General features: G+C 47.1%; 1 protein-coding gene across 3 annotated transcripts in view; it reads right to left on the bottom strand.

Annotated features, from left to right (window-relative positions):
* The window catches only part of slc22a15 (solute carrier family 22 member 15), a 119,460-nt gene extending 101,639 nt beyond the window's left edge, over positions 1 to 17,821 (bottom strand). For all 3 annotated transcript variants that reach the window (XM_078223642.1, XM_078223644.1, XM_078223643.1), the window contains exon 1: positions 17,702 to 17,821. In XM_078223642.1, the coding sequence (XP_078079768.1) occupies positions 17,702 to 17,785 (84 nt within the window). In that variant the 5' untranslated portion in view covers positions 17,786 to 17,821. The remainder of the gene's footprint in view (positions 1 to 17,701) is intronic.
* Between the last annotated feature and the right edge of the window lie 1,316 nt (positions 17,822 to 19,137).

Genomic DNA, 19,137 nt, shown 5'->3' with positions numbered 1-19,137 from the left:
CATTCCAATCAGTGTAACAGAGTAAACTGGACAGTGAACATTCTCCTCAGTGTAACAGAGTAAACTGGACAGTGAACATTTCCCTCAGTGTAATAGAGTAAACTGGACAGTGAACATTCCAATCAGTGTAATAGAGTAAACTGGACAGTGAACATTCCCCTCAGTGTAACAGAGTAAACTGGACAGTGAACATTCTCCTCAGTGTAACAGAGTAAACTGGACAGTGAACACTGCCCTCAGTGTAACAGAGTAAACTGGACAGTGAACATTCTCCTCAGTGTAACAGAGTAAACTGGACAGTGAACATTCTCCTCAGTGTAACAGAGTAAACTGGACAGTGAACATTCCCCTCAGTGTAATAGAGTAAACTGGACAGTGAACATTCCCCTCAGTGTAACAGAGTAAACTGGACAGTGAACATTCCCCTCAGTGTAACAGAGTAAACTGGACAGTAAACATTCCCCTCAGTGTAATAGAGTAAACTGGACAGTGAACATTCCCCTCAGTGTAACAGAGTAAACTGGACAGTGAACACTGCCCTCAGTGTAATAGAGTAAACTGGACAGTGAACACTGCCCTCAGTGTAATAGAGTAAACTGGACAGTGAACATTCCCCTCAGTGTAACAGAGTAAACTGGACAGTGAACATTCCCCTCAGTGTAACAGAGTAAACTGGACAGTGAACACTGCCCTCAGTGTAATAGAGTAAACTGGACAGTGAACACTGCCCTCAGTGTAATAGAGTAAACTGGACAGTGAACACTGCCCTCAGTGTAATAGAGTAAACTGGACAGTAAACATTCCCCTCAGTGTAACAGAGTAAACTGGACAGTGAACATTCCCCTCAGTGTAACAGAGTAAACTGGACAGTGAACACTGCCCTCAGTGTAATAGAGTAAACTGGACAGTGAACACTGCCCTCGGTGTAATAGAGTAAACTGGACAGTGAACATTCCCCTCAGCGTAATAGAGTAAACTGGACAGTAAACATTCCCCTCAGTGTAACAGAGTAAACTGGACAGTGAACATTCTCCTCAGTGTAATAGAGTAAACTGGACAGTGAACACTGCCCTCAGTGTAATAGAGTAAACTGGACAGTGAACACTGCCCTCAGTGTAACAGAGTAAACTGGACAGTGAACACTGCCCTCAGTGTAACAGAGTAAACTGGACAGTGAACACTGCCCTCAGTGTAATAGAGTAAACTGGACAGTGAACACTGCCCTCAGTGTAACAGAGTAAACTGGACAGTGAACATTCTCCTCAGTGTAATAGAGTAAACTGGACAGTGAACATTCCCCTCAGGGTAATAGAGTAAACTGGACAGTGAACATTCCCCTCAGTGTAATAGAGTAAACTGGACAGTGAACATTCTCCTCAGTGTAATAGAGTAAACTGGACAGTGAACATTCCCCTCAGTGTAATAGAGTAAACTGGACAGTGAACATTCTCCTCAGTGTAATAGAGTAAACTGGACAGTGAACACTGCCCTCAGTGTAATAGAGTAAACTGGACAGTGAACATTCCCCTCAGTGTAATAGAGGAAACTGGACAGTGAACATTCCCCTCAGGGTAATAGAGTAAACTGGACAGTGAACATTCTCCTCAGTGTAATAGAGTAAACTGGACAGTGAACATTCTCCTCAGTGTAATAGAGTAAACTGGACAGTGAACATTCCCCTCAGGGTAATAGAGTAAACTGGACAGTGAACATTCCCCTCAGTGTAATAGAGTAAACTGGACAGTGAACATTCTCCTCAGTGTAATAGAGTAAACTGGACAGTGAACATTCTCCTCAGTGTAATAGAGTAAACTGGACAGTGAACATTCCCCTCAGGGTAATAGAGTAAACTGGACAGTGAACACTGCCCTCAGTGTAATAGAGTAAACTGGACAGTGAACACTGCCCTCAGTGTAACAGAGTAAACTGGACAGTGAACATTCCCCACAGTGTAATAGAGTAAACTGGACAGTGAACACTGCCCTCAGTGTAATAGAGTAAACTGGACAGTGAACACTGCCCTCAGTGTAATAGAGTAAACTGGACAGTGAACATTCCCCTCAGTGTAACAGAGTAAACTGGACAGTGAACACTGCCCTCAGTGTAACAGAGTAAACTGGACAGTGAACACTGCCCTCAGGGTAATAGAGTAAACTGGACAGTGAACCCTGCCCTCAGTGTAATAGAGTAAACTGGACAGTGAACACTGCCCTCAGTGTAACAGAGTAAACTGGACAGTGAACATTCTCCTCAGTGTAATAGAGTAAACTGGACAGTGAACACTGCCCTCAGTGTAACAGAGTAAACTGGACAGTGAACATTCTCCTCAGTGTAATAGAGTAAACTGGACAGTGAACATTCTCCTCAGTGTAATAGAGTAAACTGGACAGTGAACATTCCCCTCAGTGTAATAGAGTAAACTGGACAGTGAACATTCTCCTCAGTGTAATAGAGTAAACTGGACAGTGAACATTCTCCTCAGTGTAATAGAGTAAACTGGACAGTGAACATTCCCCTCAGTGTAATAGAGTAAACTGGACAGTGAACATTCCCCTCAGGGTAATAGAGTAAACTGGACAGTGAACATTCCCCTCAGTGTAATAGAGTAAACTGGACAGTGAACATTCTCCTCAGTGTAATAGAGTAAGCTGGACAGTGAACATTCCCCTCAGGGTAATAGAGTAAACTGGACAGTGAACATTCTCCTCAGTGTAATAGAGTAAACTGGACAGTGAACATTCCCCTCAGGGTAATAGAGTAAACTGGACAGTGAACATTCCCCTCAGGGTAATAGAGTAAACTGGATAGTGAACATTCTCCTCAGTGTAACAGAGTAAACTGGACAGTGAACATTCCCCTCAGTGTAACAAAGTAAACTGGATAGTGAACATTCTCCTCAGTGTAACAAAGTAAACTGGATAGTGAACATTCTCCTCAGTGTAATAGAGTCAACTGGACAGTGAACATTCCCCTCAGTGTAACAGAGTAAACTGGACAGTGAACATTCTCCTCAGTGTAATAGAGTAAACTGGACAGTGAACATTCCCCTCAGTGTAACAAAGTAAACTGGATAGTGAACATTCTCCTCAGTGTAATAGAGTCAACTGGACAGTGAACATTCCCCTCAGTGTAACAGAGTAAACTGGACAGTGAACATTCTCCTCAGTGTAATAGAGTAAACTGGACAGTGAACATTCCCCTCAGTGTAATAGAGTAAACTGGACAGTAAACATTCCCCTCAGTGTAACAGAGTAAACTGGACAGTGAACACTGCCCTCAGTGTAATAGAGTAAACTGGACAGTGAACACTGCCCTCAGTGTAACAGAGTAAACTGGACAGTGAACATTCCCCTCAGTGTAATAGAGTAAACTGGACAGTGAACACTGCCCTCAGTGTAATAGAGTAAACTGGACAGTGAACACTGCCCTCAGTGTAACAGAGTAAACTGGACAGTAAACATTCCCCTCAGTGTAATAGAGTAAACTGGACAGTGAACACTGCCCTCAGTGTAATAGAGTAAACTGGACAGTGAACACTGCCCTCAGTGTAACAGAGTAAACTGGACAGTGAACATTCCCCTCAGTGTAATAGAGTAAACTGGACAGTGAACATTCCCCTCAGTGTAATAGAGTAAACTGGACAGTGAACACTGCCCTCAGTGTAATAGAGTAAACTGGACAGTGAACATTCCCCTCAGTGTAACAGAGTAAACTGGACAGTAAACATTCCCCTCAGTGTAACAGAGTCAACTGGACAGTGAACATTCCCCTCAGTGTAACAAAGTAAACTGGATAGTGAACACTGCCCTCAGTGTAATAGAGTAAACTGGACAGTGAACACTGCCCTCAGTGTAACAGAGTAAACTGGACAGTGAACATTCCCCTCAGTGTAACAGAGTAAACTGGACAGTGAACATTCCCCTCAGTGTAACAGAGTAAACTGGACAGTGAACATTCTCCTCAGTGTAACAGAGTAAACTGGACAGTGAACATTCCCCTCAGTGTAATAGAGTAAACTGGACAGTGAACATTCCCCTCAGTGTAACAGAGTAAACTGGACAGTGAACATTCCCCTCAGTGTAATAGAGTAAACTGGACAGTGAACATTCCCCTCAGTGTAATAGAGTAAACTGGACAGTGAACATTCTCCTCAGTGTAACAGAGTAAACTGGACAGTGAACACTGCCCTCAGTGTAACAGAGTAAACTGGACAGTGAACATTCTCCTCAGTGTAACAGAGTAAACTGGACAGTGAACATTCCCCTCAGTGTAATAGAGTAAACTGGACACTGAACATTCTCCTCAGTGTAATAGAGTAAACTGGACAGTGAACATTCTCCTCAGTGTAATAGAGTAAACTGGACAGTGAACACTGCCCTCAGTGTAACAGAGTAAACTGGACAGTGAACATTCCCCTCAGTGTAACAAAGTAAACTGGATAGTGAACATTCCCCTCAGTGTAACAAAGTAAACTGGACAGTGAACATTCTCCTCAGTGTAATAGAGTAAACTGGACAGTGAACATTTCCCTCAGTGTAATAGAGTAAACTGGACAGTGAACATTCCAATCAGTGTAACAGAGTAAACTGGACAGTGAACATTCTCCTCAGTGTAACAGAGTAAACTGGACAGTGAACATTTCCCTCAGTGTAATAGAGTAAACTGGACAGTGAACATTCCAATCAGTGTAATAGAGTAAACTGGACAGTGAACATTCCCCTCAGTGTAACAGAGTAAACTGGACAGTGAACATTCTCCTCAGTGTAACAGAGTAAACTGGACAGTGAACACTGCCCTCAGTGTAACAGAGTAAACTGGACAGTGAACATTCTCCTCAGTGTAACAGAGTAAACTGGACAGTGAACATTCTCCTCAGTGTAACAGAGTAAACTGGACAGTGAACATTCCCCTCAGTGTAATAGAGTAAACTGGACAGTGAACACTGCCCTCAGTGTAACAGAGAAAACTGGACAGTGAACATTCTCCTCAGTGTAACAGAGTAAACTGGACAGTAAACATTCCCCTCAGGGTAATAGAGTAAACTGGACAGTGAACACTGCCCTCAGTGTAATAGAGTAAACTGGACAGTGAACACTGCCCTCAGTGTAATAGAGTAAACTGGACAGTGAACATTCCCCTCAGTGTAATAGAGTAAACTGGACAGTGAACATTCCCCTCAGTGTAATAGAGTAAACTGGACAGTGAACACTGCCCTCAGTGTAACAGAGTAAACTGGACAGTGAACATTCTCCTCAGTGTAACAGAGTAAACTGGACAGTAAACATTCCCCTCAGGGTAATAGAGTAAACTGGACAGTGAACACTGCCCTCAGTGTAACAGAGTAAACTGGACAGTGAACATTCCCCTCAGTGTAATAGAGTAAACTGGACAGTGAACACTGCCCTCAGTGTAATAGAGTAAACTGGACAGTGAACACTGCCCTCAGTGTAACAGAGTAAACTGGACAGTGAACACTGCCCTCAGTGTAACAGAGTAAACTGGACAGTGAACATTCTCCTCAGTGTAACAGAGTAAACTGGACAGTAAACATTCCCCTCAGGGTAATAGAGTAAACTGGACAGTGAACACTGCCCTCAGTGTAATAGAGTAAACTGGACAGTGAACATTCCCCTCAGTGTAACAGAGTAAACTGGACAGTAAACATTCCCCTCAGTGTAATAGAGTAAACTGGACAGTAAACATTCCCCTCAGTGTAATAGAGTAAACTGGACAGTGAACATTCCCCTCAGTGTAATAGAGTAAACTGGACAGTAAACATTCCCCTCAGTGTAATAGAGTAAACTGGACAGTGAACACTGCCCTCAGTGTAACAGAGTAAACTGGACAGTGAACATTCCCCTCAGTGTAATAGAGTAAACTGGACAGTGAACATTCCAATCAGTGTAACAGAGTAAACTGGACAGTGAACATTCCCCTCAGTGTAACAGAGTAAACTGGACAGTGAACATTCCCCTCAGTGTAATAGAGTAAACTGGACAGTGAACACTGCCCTCAGTGTAACAGAGTAAACTGGACAGTGAACATTCCCCTCAGTGTAATAGAGTAAACGGGACAGTGAACATTCCCCTCAGTGTAATAGAGTAAACTGGACAGTGAACACTGCCCTCAGTGTAACAGAGTAAACTGGACAGTGAACACTGCCCTCAGTGTAACAGAGTAAACTGGACAGTGAACACTGCCCTCAGTGTAACAGAGTAAACTGGACAGTGAATATTCCCCTCAGTGTAATAGAGTAAACTGGACAATGAACATTCTCCTCAGTGTAATAGAGTAAACTGGACAGTGAACACTGCCCTCAGTGTAACAGAGTAAACTGGACAGTGAACATTCTCCTCAGTGTAACAGAGTAAACTGGACAGTGAACATTCCCCTCAGTGTAATAGAGTAAACTGGACAGTGAACATTCCCCTCAGTGTAATAGAGTAAACTGGACAGTGAACATTCCCCTCAGTGTAATAGAGTAAACTGGACAGTGAACACTGCCCTCAGTGTAACAGAGTAAACTGGACAGTGAATATTCCCCTCAGTGTAATAGAGTAAACTGGACAATGAACATTCTCCTCAGTGTAATAGAGTAAACTGGACAGTGAACACTGCCCTCAGTGTAACAGAGTAAACTGGACAGTGAACATTCTCCTCAGTGTAACAGAGTAAACTGGACAGTGAACATTCCCCTCAGTGTAATAGAGTAAACTGGACAGTGAACATTCCCCTCAGTGTAATAGAGTAAACTGGACAGTGAACATTCCCCTCAGTGTAACAGAGTAAACTGGACAGTGAACACTGCCCTCAGTGTAACAGAGTAAACTGGACAGTGAACATTCCCCTCAGTGTAATAGAGTAAACTGGACAGTGAACACTGCCCTCAGTGTAACAGAGTAAACTGGACAGTGAACATTCCCCTCAGTGTAACAGAGTAAACTGGACAGTGAACACTGCCCTCAGTGTAACAGAGTAAACTGGACAGTAAACATTCCCCTCAGTGTAATAGAGTAAACTGGACAGTGAACACTGCCCTCAGTGTAACAGAGTAAACTGGACAATGAACATTCTCCTCAGTGTAATAGAGTAAACTGGACAGTAAACATTCCCCTCAGTGTAATAGAGTAAACTGGACAATGAACATTCTCCTCAGTGTAATAGAGTAAACTGGACAGTGAACATTCCCCTCAGTGTAACAGAGTAAACTGGACAGTGAACATTCCCCTCAGTGTAATAGAGTAAACTGGACAGTGAACACTGCCCTCAGTGTAACAGAGTAAACTGGACAGTGAACACTGCCCTCAGTGTAATAGAGTAAACTGGACAGTGAACATTCCCCTCAGTGTAATAGAGTAAACTGGACAGTAAATATTCCCCTCAGTGTAATAGAGTAAACTGGACAGTGAACATTCCCCTCAGTGTAACAGAGTAAACTGGACAATGAACATTCTCCTCAGTGTAATAGAGTAAACTGGACAGTAAACATTCCCCTCAGTGTAATAGAGTAAACTGGACAGTGAACATTCCCCTCAGTGTAACAGAGTAAACTGGACAGTGAACATTCCCCTCAGTGTAATAGAGTAAACTGGACAGTGAACATTCCCCTCAGTGTAATAGAGTAAACTGGACAGTAAATATTCCCCTCAGTGTAATAGAGTAAACTGGACAGTGAACATTCCCCTCAGTGTAACAGAGTAAACTGGACAATGAACATTCTCCTCAGTGTAATAGAGTAAACTGGACAGTGAACATTCCCCTCAGTGTAACAGAGTAAACTGGACAGTGAACATTCCCCTCAGTGTAATAGAGTAAACTGGACAGTGAACATTCCCCTCAGTGTAATAGAGTAAACTGGACAGTAAATATTCCCCTCAGTGTAACAGAGTAAACTGGACAGTGAACATTCCCCTCAGTGTAATAGAGTAAACTGGACAGTGAACACTGCCCTCAGTGTAACAGAGTAAACTGGACAGTAAACATTCCCCTCAGTGTAATAGAGTAAACTGGACAGTGAACATTCCCCTCAGTGTAATAGAGTAAACTGGACAGTGAACATTCCCCTCAGTGTAATAGAGTAAACTGGACAGTAAATATTCCCCTCAGTGTAACAGAGTAAACTGGACAGTGAACATTCTCCTCAGTGTAATAGAGTAAACTGGACAGTGAACACTGCCCTCAGTGTAACAGAGTAAACTGGACAGTGAACATTCCCCTCAGTGTAATAGAGTAAACTGGACAGTGAACATTCCCCTCAGTGTAACATAGTAAACTGGACAGTGAACACTGCCCTCAGTGTAACAGAGTAAACTGGACAGTAAACATTCCCCTCAGTGTAACAGAGTAAACTGGACAGTGAACATTCTCCTCAGTGTAATAGAGTAAACTGGACAGTGAACACTGCCCTCAGTGTAACAGAGTAAACTGGACAGTCAACATTCCCCTCAGTGTAATAGAGTAAACTGGACAGTGAACACTGCCCTCAGTGTAACAGAGTAAACTGGACAGTGAACATTCCCCTCAGTGTAACAGAGTAAACTGGACAGTGAACAGTGCCCTCAGTGTAACAGAGTAAACTGGACAGTGAACACTGCCCTCAGTGTAATAGAGTAAACTGGACAGTGAACATTCCCCTCAGTTGGCTTCCCCTCACTTTTTGAAAAGTGATAAATTAAGTAGAAAGGAGAAATATGTAATGAGTTACACGGTGCCAAAGCAAGCTGAAACCTTGATCTTTATTACAGTGCAATGCAAATACAGATAATTTACCTGATGAGATTTTAAATAACACATTTCCTTATCCAAGGGTCACAATTTTGTTTATGAATCAGAATTCGTCCGTAGAAGAATCCTTCACAAGTCACCTTGTGGCTTCAGCACAGAATACCACAGTCCAGAAAGCCATTCTACCCATCCTATCTCTGCCAGCCCTGAGACACTTCTTTGTAAGTCGCCCGACTCACTGTTTTTGCTGAAGGTTAAGTATATTTATTCATCACATGTAGGTTTACATTAACACTGCAATGAAGTTACTGCGAAAATCCCCTAGTCGCCACACTCTGGCGCCTGTTCGGATACACCAAGGGAGAATTTAGCATGGCCAATGCACTTAATTAGCATGTCTTTCGGACTGTGGGAAGAAACTAGAGCACCCGGAGGAAACCCACACAGACACGGGGGGAACGTGCAAACTCCACACAGGGAATCGAACCCGAGTCCCTGGTGCTGTGAGGCAGCAGTGCTCGCCACTGCACCTATAGCCCTGTCATTTAGTTATCTCTTTTTGAAATCTTCATCCAACTTCCTTACTGAGAGTTATTGTTGATTTGACCTCCATCATCCTGTCAGACAGTACTTATCTGATCACATCTACACTCACTGCTTCCAAAGTATCTCAACTCACCTCTGGCTATCTTTAATCCGCTCTGGTCCCTGAGCCTCCTGTCTCTGGAAACCATTCCTCCAGGTTTCCTGTGTCAAATTTGACATGGGGTGCTTCCCAGAGGACTATTAGAGACCAGAGTGTCCGAACTTAGATCAGGAATTGGTTTTGGGCTAGCAACTCTAAGCCCTGAAGGCAATAAGGACATTGCAGTGACCCTTGCCCCCTGGGCAGGTGAGTGAAGGAAATATGCTCTGCAGCTTCCTCTGTCATGTACTTTCCACTTAGAACATAGAACAGTACAGCACAGAACAGGCCCTTCGGCCCACGTTGTTGTGCCGAGCTTTGTCTGAAACCCAAATCAAGCTATTTCCTCCCTATCATCCCGAAGTACCCCATGTGCCTAACCAATAGCTTCTTAAATGTTCCTAAAGTTTCTGACTCCACTATCACTGCAGGCAGTCCATTCCACACCCCAACCACTCTCGGAGTAAAAAACCTACCTCGGACATCATTCCTATATCTCCCACCATGAACCCTATAGTTATGCCCCTTAGTTACCACTCCATTCACCCGAGGAAATAGTCATTGAACGTTCACTCTATCTATCCCCCTCATCATCTTATAAACCTCTATCAAGTCTCCTCTCAACCTCCTCCGCTCCAAAGAGAAAAGCCCAAGTTCCCTCAACCTTTCCTCATAAGACCTACCCTCCAAACCAGGCAGCATCCTGGTAAATCTCCTTTGCACTCTTTCCAGTGTCTCCACATCCTTCTTATAGTGAGGTGACCAGAACTGCACACAATATTCCAAATGTGGTCTCACCAAGGTCCTGTACAGTTGCAGCATAACCCCACGGCTCTTAAACTCAAACCCCCTGTTAATGAACGCCAACACACTATAGGCCTTCTTCACGGCTCTATCCACTTGAGTGGCAACCTTCAGAGATCTATGGATATGAACCCCAAGATCTCTCTGTTCCTCCACATTCTTCAGAACCCTACCTTTGACCCTATAATCCACATTTCAATTTGTCCTACCAAAATGAATCACCTCGCATTTGTCAGGGTTAAACTCCATTTGCCATTTTTCAGCCCAGCTCTGCATCCTATCTACATCTCTTTGCAGCCTACAACAGCCCTCCACCTCATCCACTACTCCACCAATCTTGGTGTCATCAGCAAATTTACTGATCCACCCTTCAGCCCCCTCCTCCAAGTCATTAATAAAAATGACAAATAGCAGAGGACCAAGCACTGATCCCTGTGGCACTCCGCTGGTAACCGGTTTCCAGTCCGAAAATTTTCCATCCACCACCACCCTCTGTCTTCTGTTAGATAGCCAGTTACCTATCCAATCGGCCAAACTTCCCTCTATCCCACACATCCTTACTTTCTTCATAAGCCGACCACGGGGGACTTTATCAACCGCCTTACTAAAATCCATGTATATGACATCAACTGCACTACCTTCATCTACATACTTAGTTACCTCCTCAAAAAATTCTATCAAATTTGTGAGGCAAGACTTGCCCTTCACAAATCCGTGCTGACTATCCCGGATTAAGCTGCATCTTTCTAAATGGTTGTAAATCCTATCCCTGAGGACCTTTTCCATCAACTTACCGACCACCGAAGAAAGACTAACCGGCCTATAATTACCAGGGTCATTTCTATTCCCTTTCTTAAACAGGGGAACCACATTCGCCACTCTCCAGTCCTCTGGCACCACCCCCGTGGACAGTGAGGACGCAAAGATCAATGCCAAAGGCTCTGCTATCTCATCCCTTGCCTCCCAAAGACTCCTAGGATATATTTCATCAGGCCCAGGGGACTGATCAACTTTCAGTTTATTCAAAATTGCTAGTACATCTTCCCTCCGAACATCTACTTCCTCCAGCCTATCAGCCTGTGACACCCTCTCTTCCTCAAAAACATGGCCCCTCTCCTTGGTGAACACCGAAGAAAAGTATTCATTCATCACCTCTCCTATCTCTTCTGGCGGCACGGTAGCACAGTGGTTAGCACTGCTGCTTCACAGCTCCAGGGTCCCGGGTTCGATTCCCGGCTTGGGTCGCTGTCTGTGTGGAGTTTGCACATTCTCCTCGTGTCTGCGTGGGTTTCCTCCGGGTGCTCCGGTTTCCTCCCACAGTCCAAAGATGTGTGGGTTAGGTTGATTGGCCAGGTTAAAAAAAAATTGCCCCTTAGAGTCCTGGGATGTGTAGGTTAGAGGGATTAGCGGGTAAATATGTGGGGGTAGGGCCTGGGTGGGATTGTGGTCGGTGCAGACTTGATGGGCCGAATGGCCTCCTTCTGCACTGTAGGGTTTCTATGATTTCTATTTCTATGACTCCATGCACAAATTCCCACTGCCGTCCTTGACCGGCCCCAACCTCACTCTGGTCATTCTTTTATTCCTCACATAAAAGTAAAAAGCCTTGGGGTTTTCCTTGATCCGACCCGCCAAGAACTTCTCATGCCCCCTCCCAGCTCTCCTAAGCCCCTTTTTCAGCTCATTTCTTGCTAACTTGTAACCCTCCATCAAGCCAACTGAACCTTGTTTTCTCAACCTTACATATGCTTCCTTCTTCCTCTTGACAAGACATTCCACCTCTTTTGTGAACCATGGTTCCCTCACTCAGCCATTTCCTCTCTGCCTGGCAGGGACATACCTATCAAGGACACACAGTATTTGTTCCTTGAAAAAGTTCCACTTATCATTAGTGCCTTTCCCTGACAATTTTTGTTCCCATCCTATGCTTCCTAATTCCCGCCTGATTGCATCATAATTACCTCTCCCCCAATTGTAAACTATGCCCTGCCGCATGGCCCTCTCCCTCTCCATTGCAATAACAAAAGACACCGAATTGTGGTCACTATCTCCAAAGTGCTCTCCCACAACCAAATCTAACACTTGGCCCGGTTCATTTCCCATTACCAAATCCAATGTGGCCCCACCTCTTGTCGGCTTATCCACATATTGTGTCAGGAACCCCTCCTGCACACACTGCACAAAAACTGCCCCATCCGAACTATTCGACCTATAAAGGCTCCAATCAATATTTGGAAAGTTAAAGTCCCCCATGACAACTACCCTGTGACCCCCACACCTATCCATAATCTTCTTAGCAATTTCTTGCTCCACATCTCTATTACTATTTGGGGGCCTATAGTAAACTCCTAACAACGTGACCGCTCCTTTCCTATTCCTAACCTCAGCCCATATTACCTCTGTAGGCAGATCCTCTTCGAAATGCCTTTCTGCAGCCGTTACACTCTCCTTGATTAACAGTGCCACTCCTCCACCTCTTTTACCAGCTACCCTATACTTACTGAAACATCTATACCCCGGAACTTCCAACAACCATTCCTGTCCTTGTTCTATCCATGTCTCCATAATGGCCACAACATCGTAGTCCCAAGTGCCAATCCACGCCCCAAGTTCACCTACCTTATTTCGGATGCTCCTTGCATTGAAGTAGACACACTTCAACCCACCTTCTTGTCTGCTGGTACCCACCTTTGACCATGATACCCTTCCCAGTACCTCACTACACTCACTGACCTCCAGACTACAACTCCTTTTCCCATCCCCCTGACAAATTAGTTTAAACCCCCCCCGAAGAGCTGTAGCAAATTTCCCTCCCAGGATATTGGTGCCCCTCTGGTTCAGGTGCACCCCGTCCTGTTGGTACAGGTCCCACCTTCCCCAGAAAGTGTTCCAATTATCCACATAGCTAAAACCCTCCCTCCTACACCATCCCTGCATCCATGTGTTTAACTGCACTCTCTCCCTATTCCTCAACTCGCTATCCCGTGGCACCGGCAACATATCAGAGATGACAACCTGTTTTGTCCTGGCTCTCAGCTTCCACCCTAGCTCCCTGAATTCCTGTTTTAAATCCACGTCCCCTCTCTTACCTATGTCTTTGGTGCCGACGTGCACCACGACTTGTGACTATTCCCCCTCCCCCTTTAGACACGGTCGGAGATGTCACGGACCCTGGCATCCGGGAGGCAACATACCATCCGTGAGTCTCTCTTGTTGCCACAGAACCTCCTATCTATCCCTCTAACAAACGAGTCCCCAATAACTATAGCTCTACCGCTCTTCCCCCTTTCCCTTCTGAGCCACAGGGACGGACTCAGCGCTGGCGATCTGGTCACTGCGGCTTACCACTGGTAGGTCGCCCCCCTCACCTGTATCCAAAGTGGAATACTTGTTGCTAAGGGGAACGACCACAGGGGATCCCCGCACCGACTGCTTCCTCCCAGCCCCTCTCACTGTCACCCATCTATTTTCATTCCCTGGAGCAACTATATCCCTGAAGCTTGTATCTATGGCCCTCTCTGCCTCCCTGATGACCCTAAGCTCATCCAACTCCAGCTCCAGCTCCTTAACGCGGTCTTGGAGGAGCTGCAGATGGGTGCACCTCCCACAGGTGTAATCAGCAGGGACACTGACGGCGTCCCTCACCTCAAACATTCTGCAGGAGGTACATTGCACTGGCTTCACTTCCATCCCCTCCATATAACTCCACTTCTGACTCAATCAGCACTCCATCATTTTCCTCTTCTTAAGTGCCATAAGAATCTTTAGGAATATAGCAACAGGAGACCTCCAGTTAGCTCCTCAGACCAGCTCTTACATTCAACTAGATGGTTTAAATCCATTTACCCAGCTGTGCTCCATGCCGAGCAATATACTTGTCAAACAAAAATCTATCAACCTCCAACTTTTAAAGCTCCCACAGTTCACAGACGACTGACGACAGGATTTCAGATTTACATCAATCTTTGTGAGACAAAGTCCTTCCTCATTTCACTGCTGGGTGGCCGAGCTCAAATTTGAAGATTAGTTCACCTTGTCCTTGATTCCTCTGCCAGACAAAATAGTTTCGACCCAACTAAACCCTTTTAACATTTTCAGCACCTTGACCAGATCACTCCTCAGTCTGCAGAACCCAAGCAAATACAAGCCAAGTTTGTGCAATCTGTCCTCATAATTTCCGCCCAAATTCTGTTATCACGCTGCTGAATCTGTTCTGCTGTTTAATTGTATTTCTAATCTGTTTGCTTTGTTTTTTATTCTATGTACTTTTCTGTGGAGATCTGATTTGATTAACTGTGCCTACCCTGCCAAACGTAATGATATTTTTCTCTCAGTTTTAGCTGAACATTTTATTTCTCAGCAGTCCTGCTTTAGTATTAGTCTTTACTGAGTTTATGATTGTTTGAATTTAGGTGGTCTCGATACACAATTCTGTCACTGAACTGCACTTTCATACAGAGCCCGACACGCTACAAATGCAGCAGTAGCAATGATGCATTGTGTCATCTTGTGTCAGATTGTAGAAAGTCATAAAATACAACCACAGAATCGTACAGTGCAGAAAAGGCCCTTCAGCCCATCGAGTCTGCTCTGACAAACGATAAACACCTGACCTCCCACCTCATCCCATTTACCAGCACTTGGCCCATCGCCTTAAATGTTATAACGTGACAAGTACTCATCCAGGTAGATTTTAAAGGATGTGAGGCAACCCACCTCGACCACCCTCCTCTGCCACCCTCTCGGGCAGCATATTCCAGACTGTCGCCATCCTCTGGGTAAAAAAGGTTTGCCTCACATCCTTCCCCCGAAACCTCCTGCCCTCACCTTGAACCAACATCCCCTTGTGGCGGACTCTTCAACTAAGGGGAACAGCTGCTCCTTCTCCACTCTGTCCATGCCCCTCATAATCTTGAACACCTCGATCAGGTCACCCCTCAGTCTTCTCTGCTCCAACGAAAACAACCCAAGTCTACCCAACCTCTCTTCATAACTTAAATGTTCCATCCCAGGCAGCATCCTGGTGAATCTCCTCTGCACCCCCTCCAGTGCAATCACATCCTTCCTATAATGTGGCGACCAGAACTGCATGCAGTGCTCCAGCTGTGGCCTCACCACGGTTCTATACAACTCCAACATGACTTCCCTGCTTTTATAATCTATGCCTCGATTGATAAAGGCGAGTGTCCCATTTGCCTTTTTCACCACCCGACTAACATGTCCTTCCGCTTTCAGAGTTCTGGACAAATACACCAGGGTCTCTTTGTTCCACAGAACTAGTGTCGTTCATTGAATTATTCCTTGTCAAATTACTCTTTCCAAAGTATATCTCCTCCCACTTTTCAGCCATTTATCTGCCCATTTGACCATACCGTTGAAATCTTCTTGTAGCCCAAGACACACAACCTCACTGTTAACCACCCGGCCAATCTGCAAATCTGGGGATTCCATGAAACATATTGGCTGTTCCTCAAAATTACAACAACAATGAAACTTATTGATCAATGTCATCAAGATGCCCAACTTCTCAAACTCTGTGGAAGCTGCAGAAACCTGTCACATCCCCCACAACGACGGCATTGCTGCAACTGCCTCAGTACTCAACGCCGACAACTGCCAATCTCCAGATACAATTTTACAACTCATCCGCTTCATCCTGGACCACAATATCTTCACCTTCAACAACCAGTTCTTCATCCAGACACACGGAACAGCCATGGGGACCACATTCGCACCTCAATATGCCAATATCTTCATGCAGAGGTTTGAACAAGACTTCTTCACTGCACAGAACCTTCAACCGATGCTGTACACTAGACACATCAATGACATTTTCTTCCTTTGGACTCATGGTGAACAATCACTGAAACAACTATATGACGACATCAACAAGTTCCATCCCACCATCAGATTCACCATGGACTACTCTCCGGAATCGGTTACATTCTTGGACACACGCATCTCCATTAAGGATGGTCACCTCAGTACTTCACTGTACCGCAAGCCCACGGATAACCTCACGATGCTCCACTTCTCCAGCTTCCACCCTAAACACGTTAAAGAAGCCATCCGCTATGGACAAGCCCTCTCCGTATACACAGGATCTGCTCAGATGAGGAGGATCGCAACAGACACCTCCACGCACTGAAAGATGTCCTCATAAGAACAGGATATGGTGCTCGACTCATTGATCAACAGTTCCGACGCGCCACAGCGAAAAACCGCACCAACGACCTCAGAAGACAAACACGGGACACGGTGGACAGAGTACCCTTCGTCGTCCAGTACTTCCCCGGAGCGGAGAAGCTACGGCATCTCCTCCAGAGCCTTCAACATGTCATTGATGAAGACGAACATTCCGCCAAGGCCATCCCCACACCCCCACATCTTGTCTTCAAACAACCACACAATCTCAAACAGACCATTGTCCACAGCAAACTACCCAGCCTTCAGGAGAACAGTGACCACGACACCACACAACCCTGCCACAGCAACCTCTGCAAGACGTGCCAGATCATCGACACGGATGCCATCATCTCACGTGAGAATACCATCCAGCAGGTACACGGTACCTACTCTTGGAACTCAGCCAACGTTGTCTACCTGATACGCTGCAGAAAAGGATGTCCCGAGGCATGGTACATTGGGGAGACGCTACAAGAACAGATGAATGAACACCGTTCGACAATCACCAGGCAGGAGTGTTCTCTTCCTGTTGGGGAGCACTTCAGCAGTCACGGGCATTCAGCCTCTGATCTTCGGGTAAGCGTTCTCCAAGACGTCCTTCACAACACACGACAGCGCAGAGTCGCTGAGCAGAAACTGATAGCCAAGTTCCGCACACATGAGGACGGCGTCAACCGGGATCTTGGGTTCATGTCACACGATCTGTAACCCCCATAATGACTTGCCTGGGCTTGCAAAATCTCACTAACTGTCCTGTCTGAAGACAATACACATCTCTTTAACCTGTGCTTAACCCTCTCTCCACTCACATTGTCTGTACCTTTAAGACTTTATTACCTGTAAAGACTCACATTCCAACCATTATTCTGTAAATTGAGTTTGTGTCTTTATATGCCCTGTTTGTGAACAGAACTCCCACTTACCTGACGAAGGAACAGCCTGTTCCGAAAGCTAGTGGCTTTTGCTACCAGATAAACCTGTTGGACTTTAACCTGTTGTGAGACTCCTTACTGTGCTTACCCCAGTCCAACACCAGCATCGCCACATCACAGGAACAGAGTGACAGAGGAAGAGATCAGAAAGAGGTAGTGTGAAGCTGGGCTTTACAGACTGGAGAGGAAACAGGAGGTACAGAGGGTAATCAATGGGTGAGGAGCCCAGCTAAATGGGGGCCAGAGGGAGGGTAAGAGGGAGCTGAGGGGGTAAAGGGGGGGAGGGGAGGATGAAGGGAAACACCCGCTTCCCGGTCGGTTTTCAGTTCGAGTTTGAAGCAGTTGCTTCCTGCCGGACCCGGGCACCAACCTGCAACAGGACGAACGTCACCGTCAGCCGTTTCTGATATCTCCCGAATTCACCGACCGACAGCAGCGCAGCGTCCACATCCATCAGAGCGGCGGCGGGGCAGGGACTGAGAGAGAGTCCGGAGCCCGGCACACCGCCGCCCTCCCGGCCGGGGCCGGTATTACAGTGAAACCTCCCGGCACACCGCCGCCCTCCCGGCCGGGGCCGGAATTACATTCAAACCTCCCGGCACACCGCCGCCCTCCCGGCCGGGCCCGGTATTACACACAAACCTCCCGGCACACCGCCAACCGCCCGGCCGAGCCGGTATTACACACAAACCTCCCGGCACACCGCTGCCCTCCCGGCCGGGCCCGGTATTACACACAACGTCACGGCACACCGCCGCCCTCCCGGCCGGGCCCGGTATTACACACAAACCTCCCGGCACACCGCCGCCCTCCCGGCCACAGCCGGTATTACACTCAAACGTCCCGGCACACCGCCGCCCGCCCGCCGGAGCCGGTATTACATTCAAACCTCCCGGCACACCGCCGCCCTCCCGGCCGGAGCTGGTATTACACGCCAACCTCCCGTTACACCGCCGCCCTCCCGGCCGCAGCCGGTATTACACACAAACCTCTCGGCACACCGCCGCCCTCCCGGCCGGAGCTGGTATTACACACAACCTCCCGGCACACCGCCGCCCTCCCGGCCGGAGCCGGTATTACACGCCAACCTCCCGTTACACCGCCGCCCTCCCGGCCGCAGCCGGTATTACACGCCAACCTCCCGACACACCGCCGACCGCCCGGCCGGAGCTGGTATTACATACAAACCTCCCGACACACCGCCGACCGCCCGGCCAGAGCTGGTATTACACCCAAACCTCCCGACACACCGCCGGCCGCCCGGCCGCAGCCGGTATTACACTCAAACCTCCCGTCACACCGCCGCCCGCCCGGCCGGAGCTGGTATTACACCCAAACCTCCCGACACACCGCCGCCCGCCCGGACGGAGCCGGTATTACATTCAAACCTCCCGGCACACCGCCGCCCTCCCGGCCGGAGCTGGTATTACACACAACCTCCCGGCACACCGCCGCCCTCCCGGCCGGAGTCGGTATTACACACCAACCTCCCGTTACACCGCCGCCCTCCCGGCCGCAGCCGGTTTTACACCCAAACCTCCCGACACACCGCCGACCGCCCGGCCGGAGCTGGTATTACACCCAAACCTCACGACACACCGCCGGCCGCAGCTGGTATTACACCCAAACCTCCTGGCACTCCGCCGCCCTCCCGGCCGCGCGGCCGGAGATTGGATCACACCCGAACACCACCCCTGCACACCGTCGCCCTCCTAGCCGGAGCCGACACACGCAGACCTCCCGGCAGAGCGCCCGGCCGGAGGAGGTATTGCAGGGCCTGCGGTCTTTGGTGAGAGAGGCAAGAGT

The sequence above is a fragment of the Mustelus asterias genome, chromosome 11 (assembly GCF_964213995.1).
Source record: "Mustelus asterias chromosome 11, sMusAst1.hap1.1, whole genome shotgun sequence".
Taxonomy (NCBI): domain Eukaryota; kingdom Metazoa; phylum Chordata; class Chondrichthyes; order Carcharhiniformes; family Triakidae; genus Mustelus; species Mustelus asterias.
The sequence above is the reverse complement of the archived record's forward strand: the minus strand, read 5'-3'. Positions and strand labels throughout refer to the sequence as shown.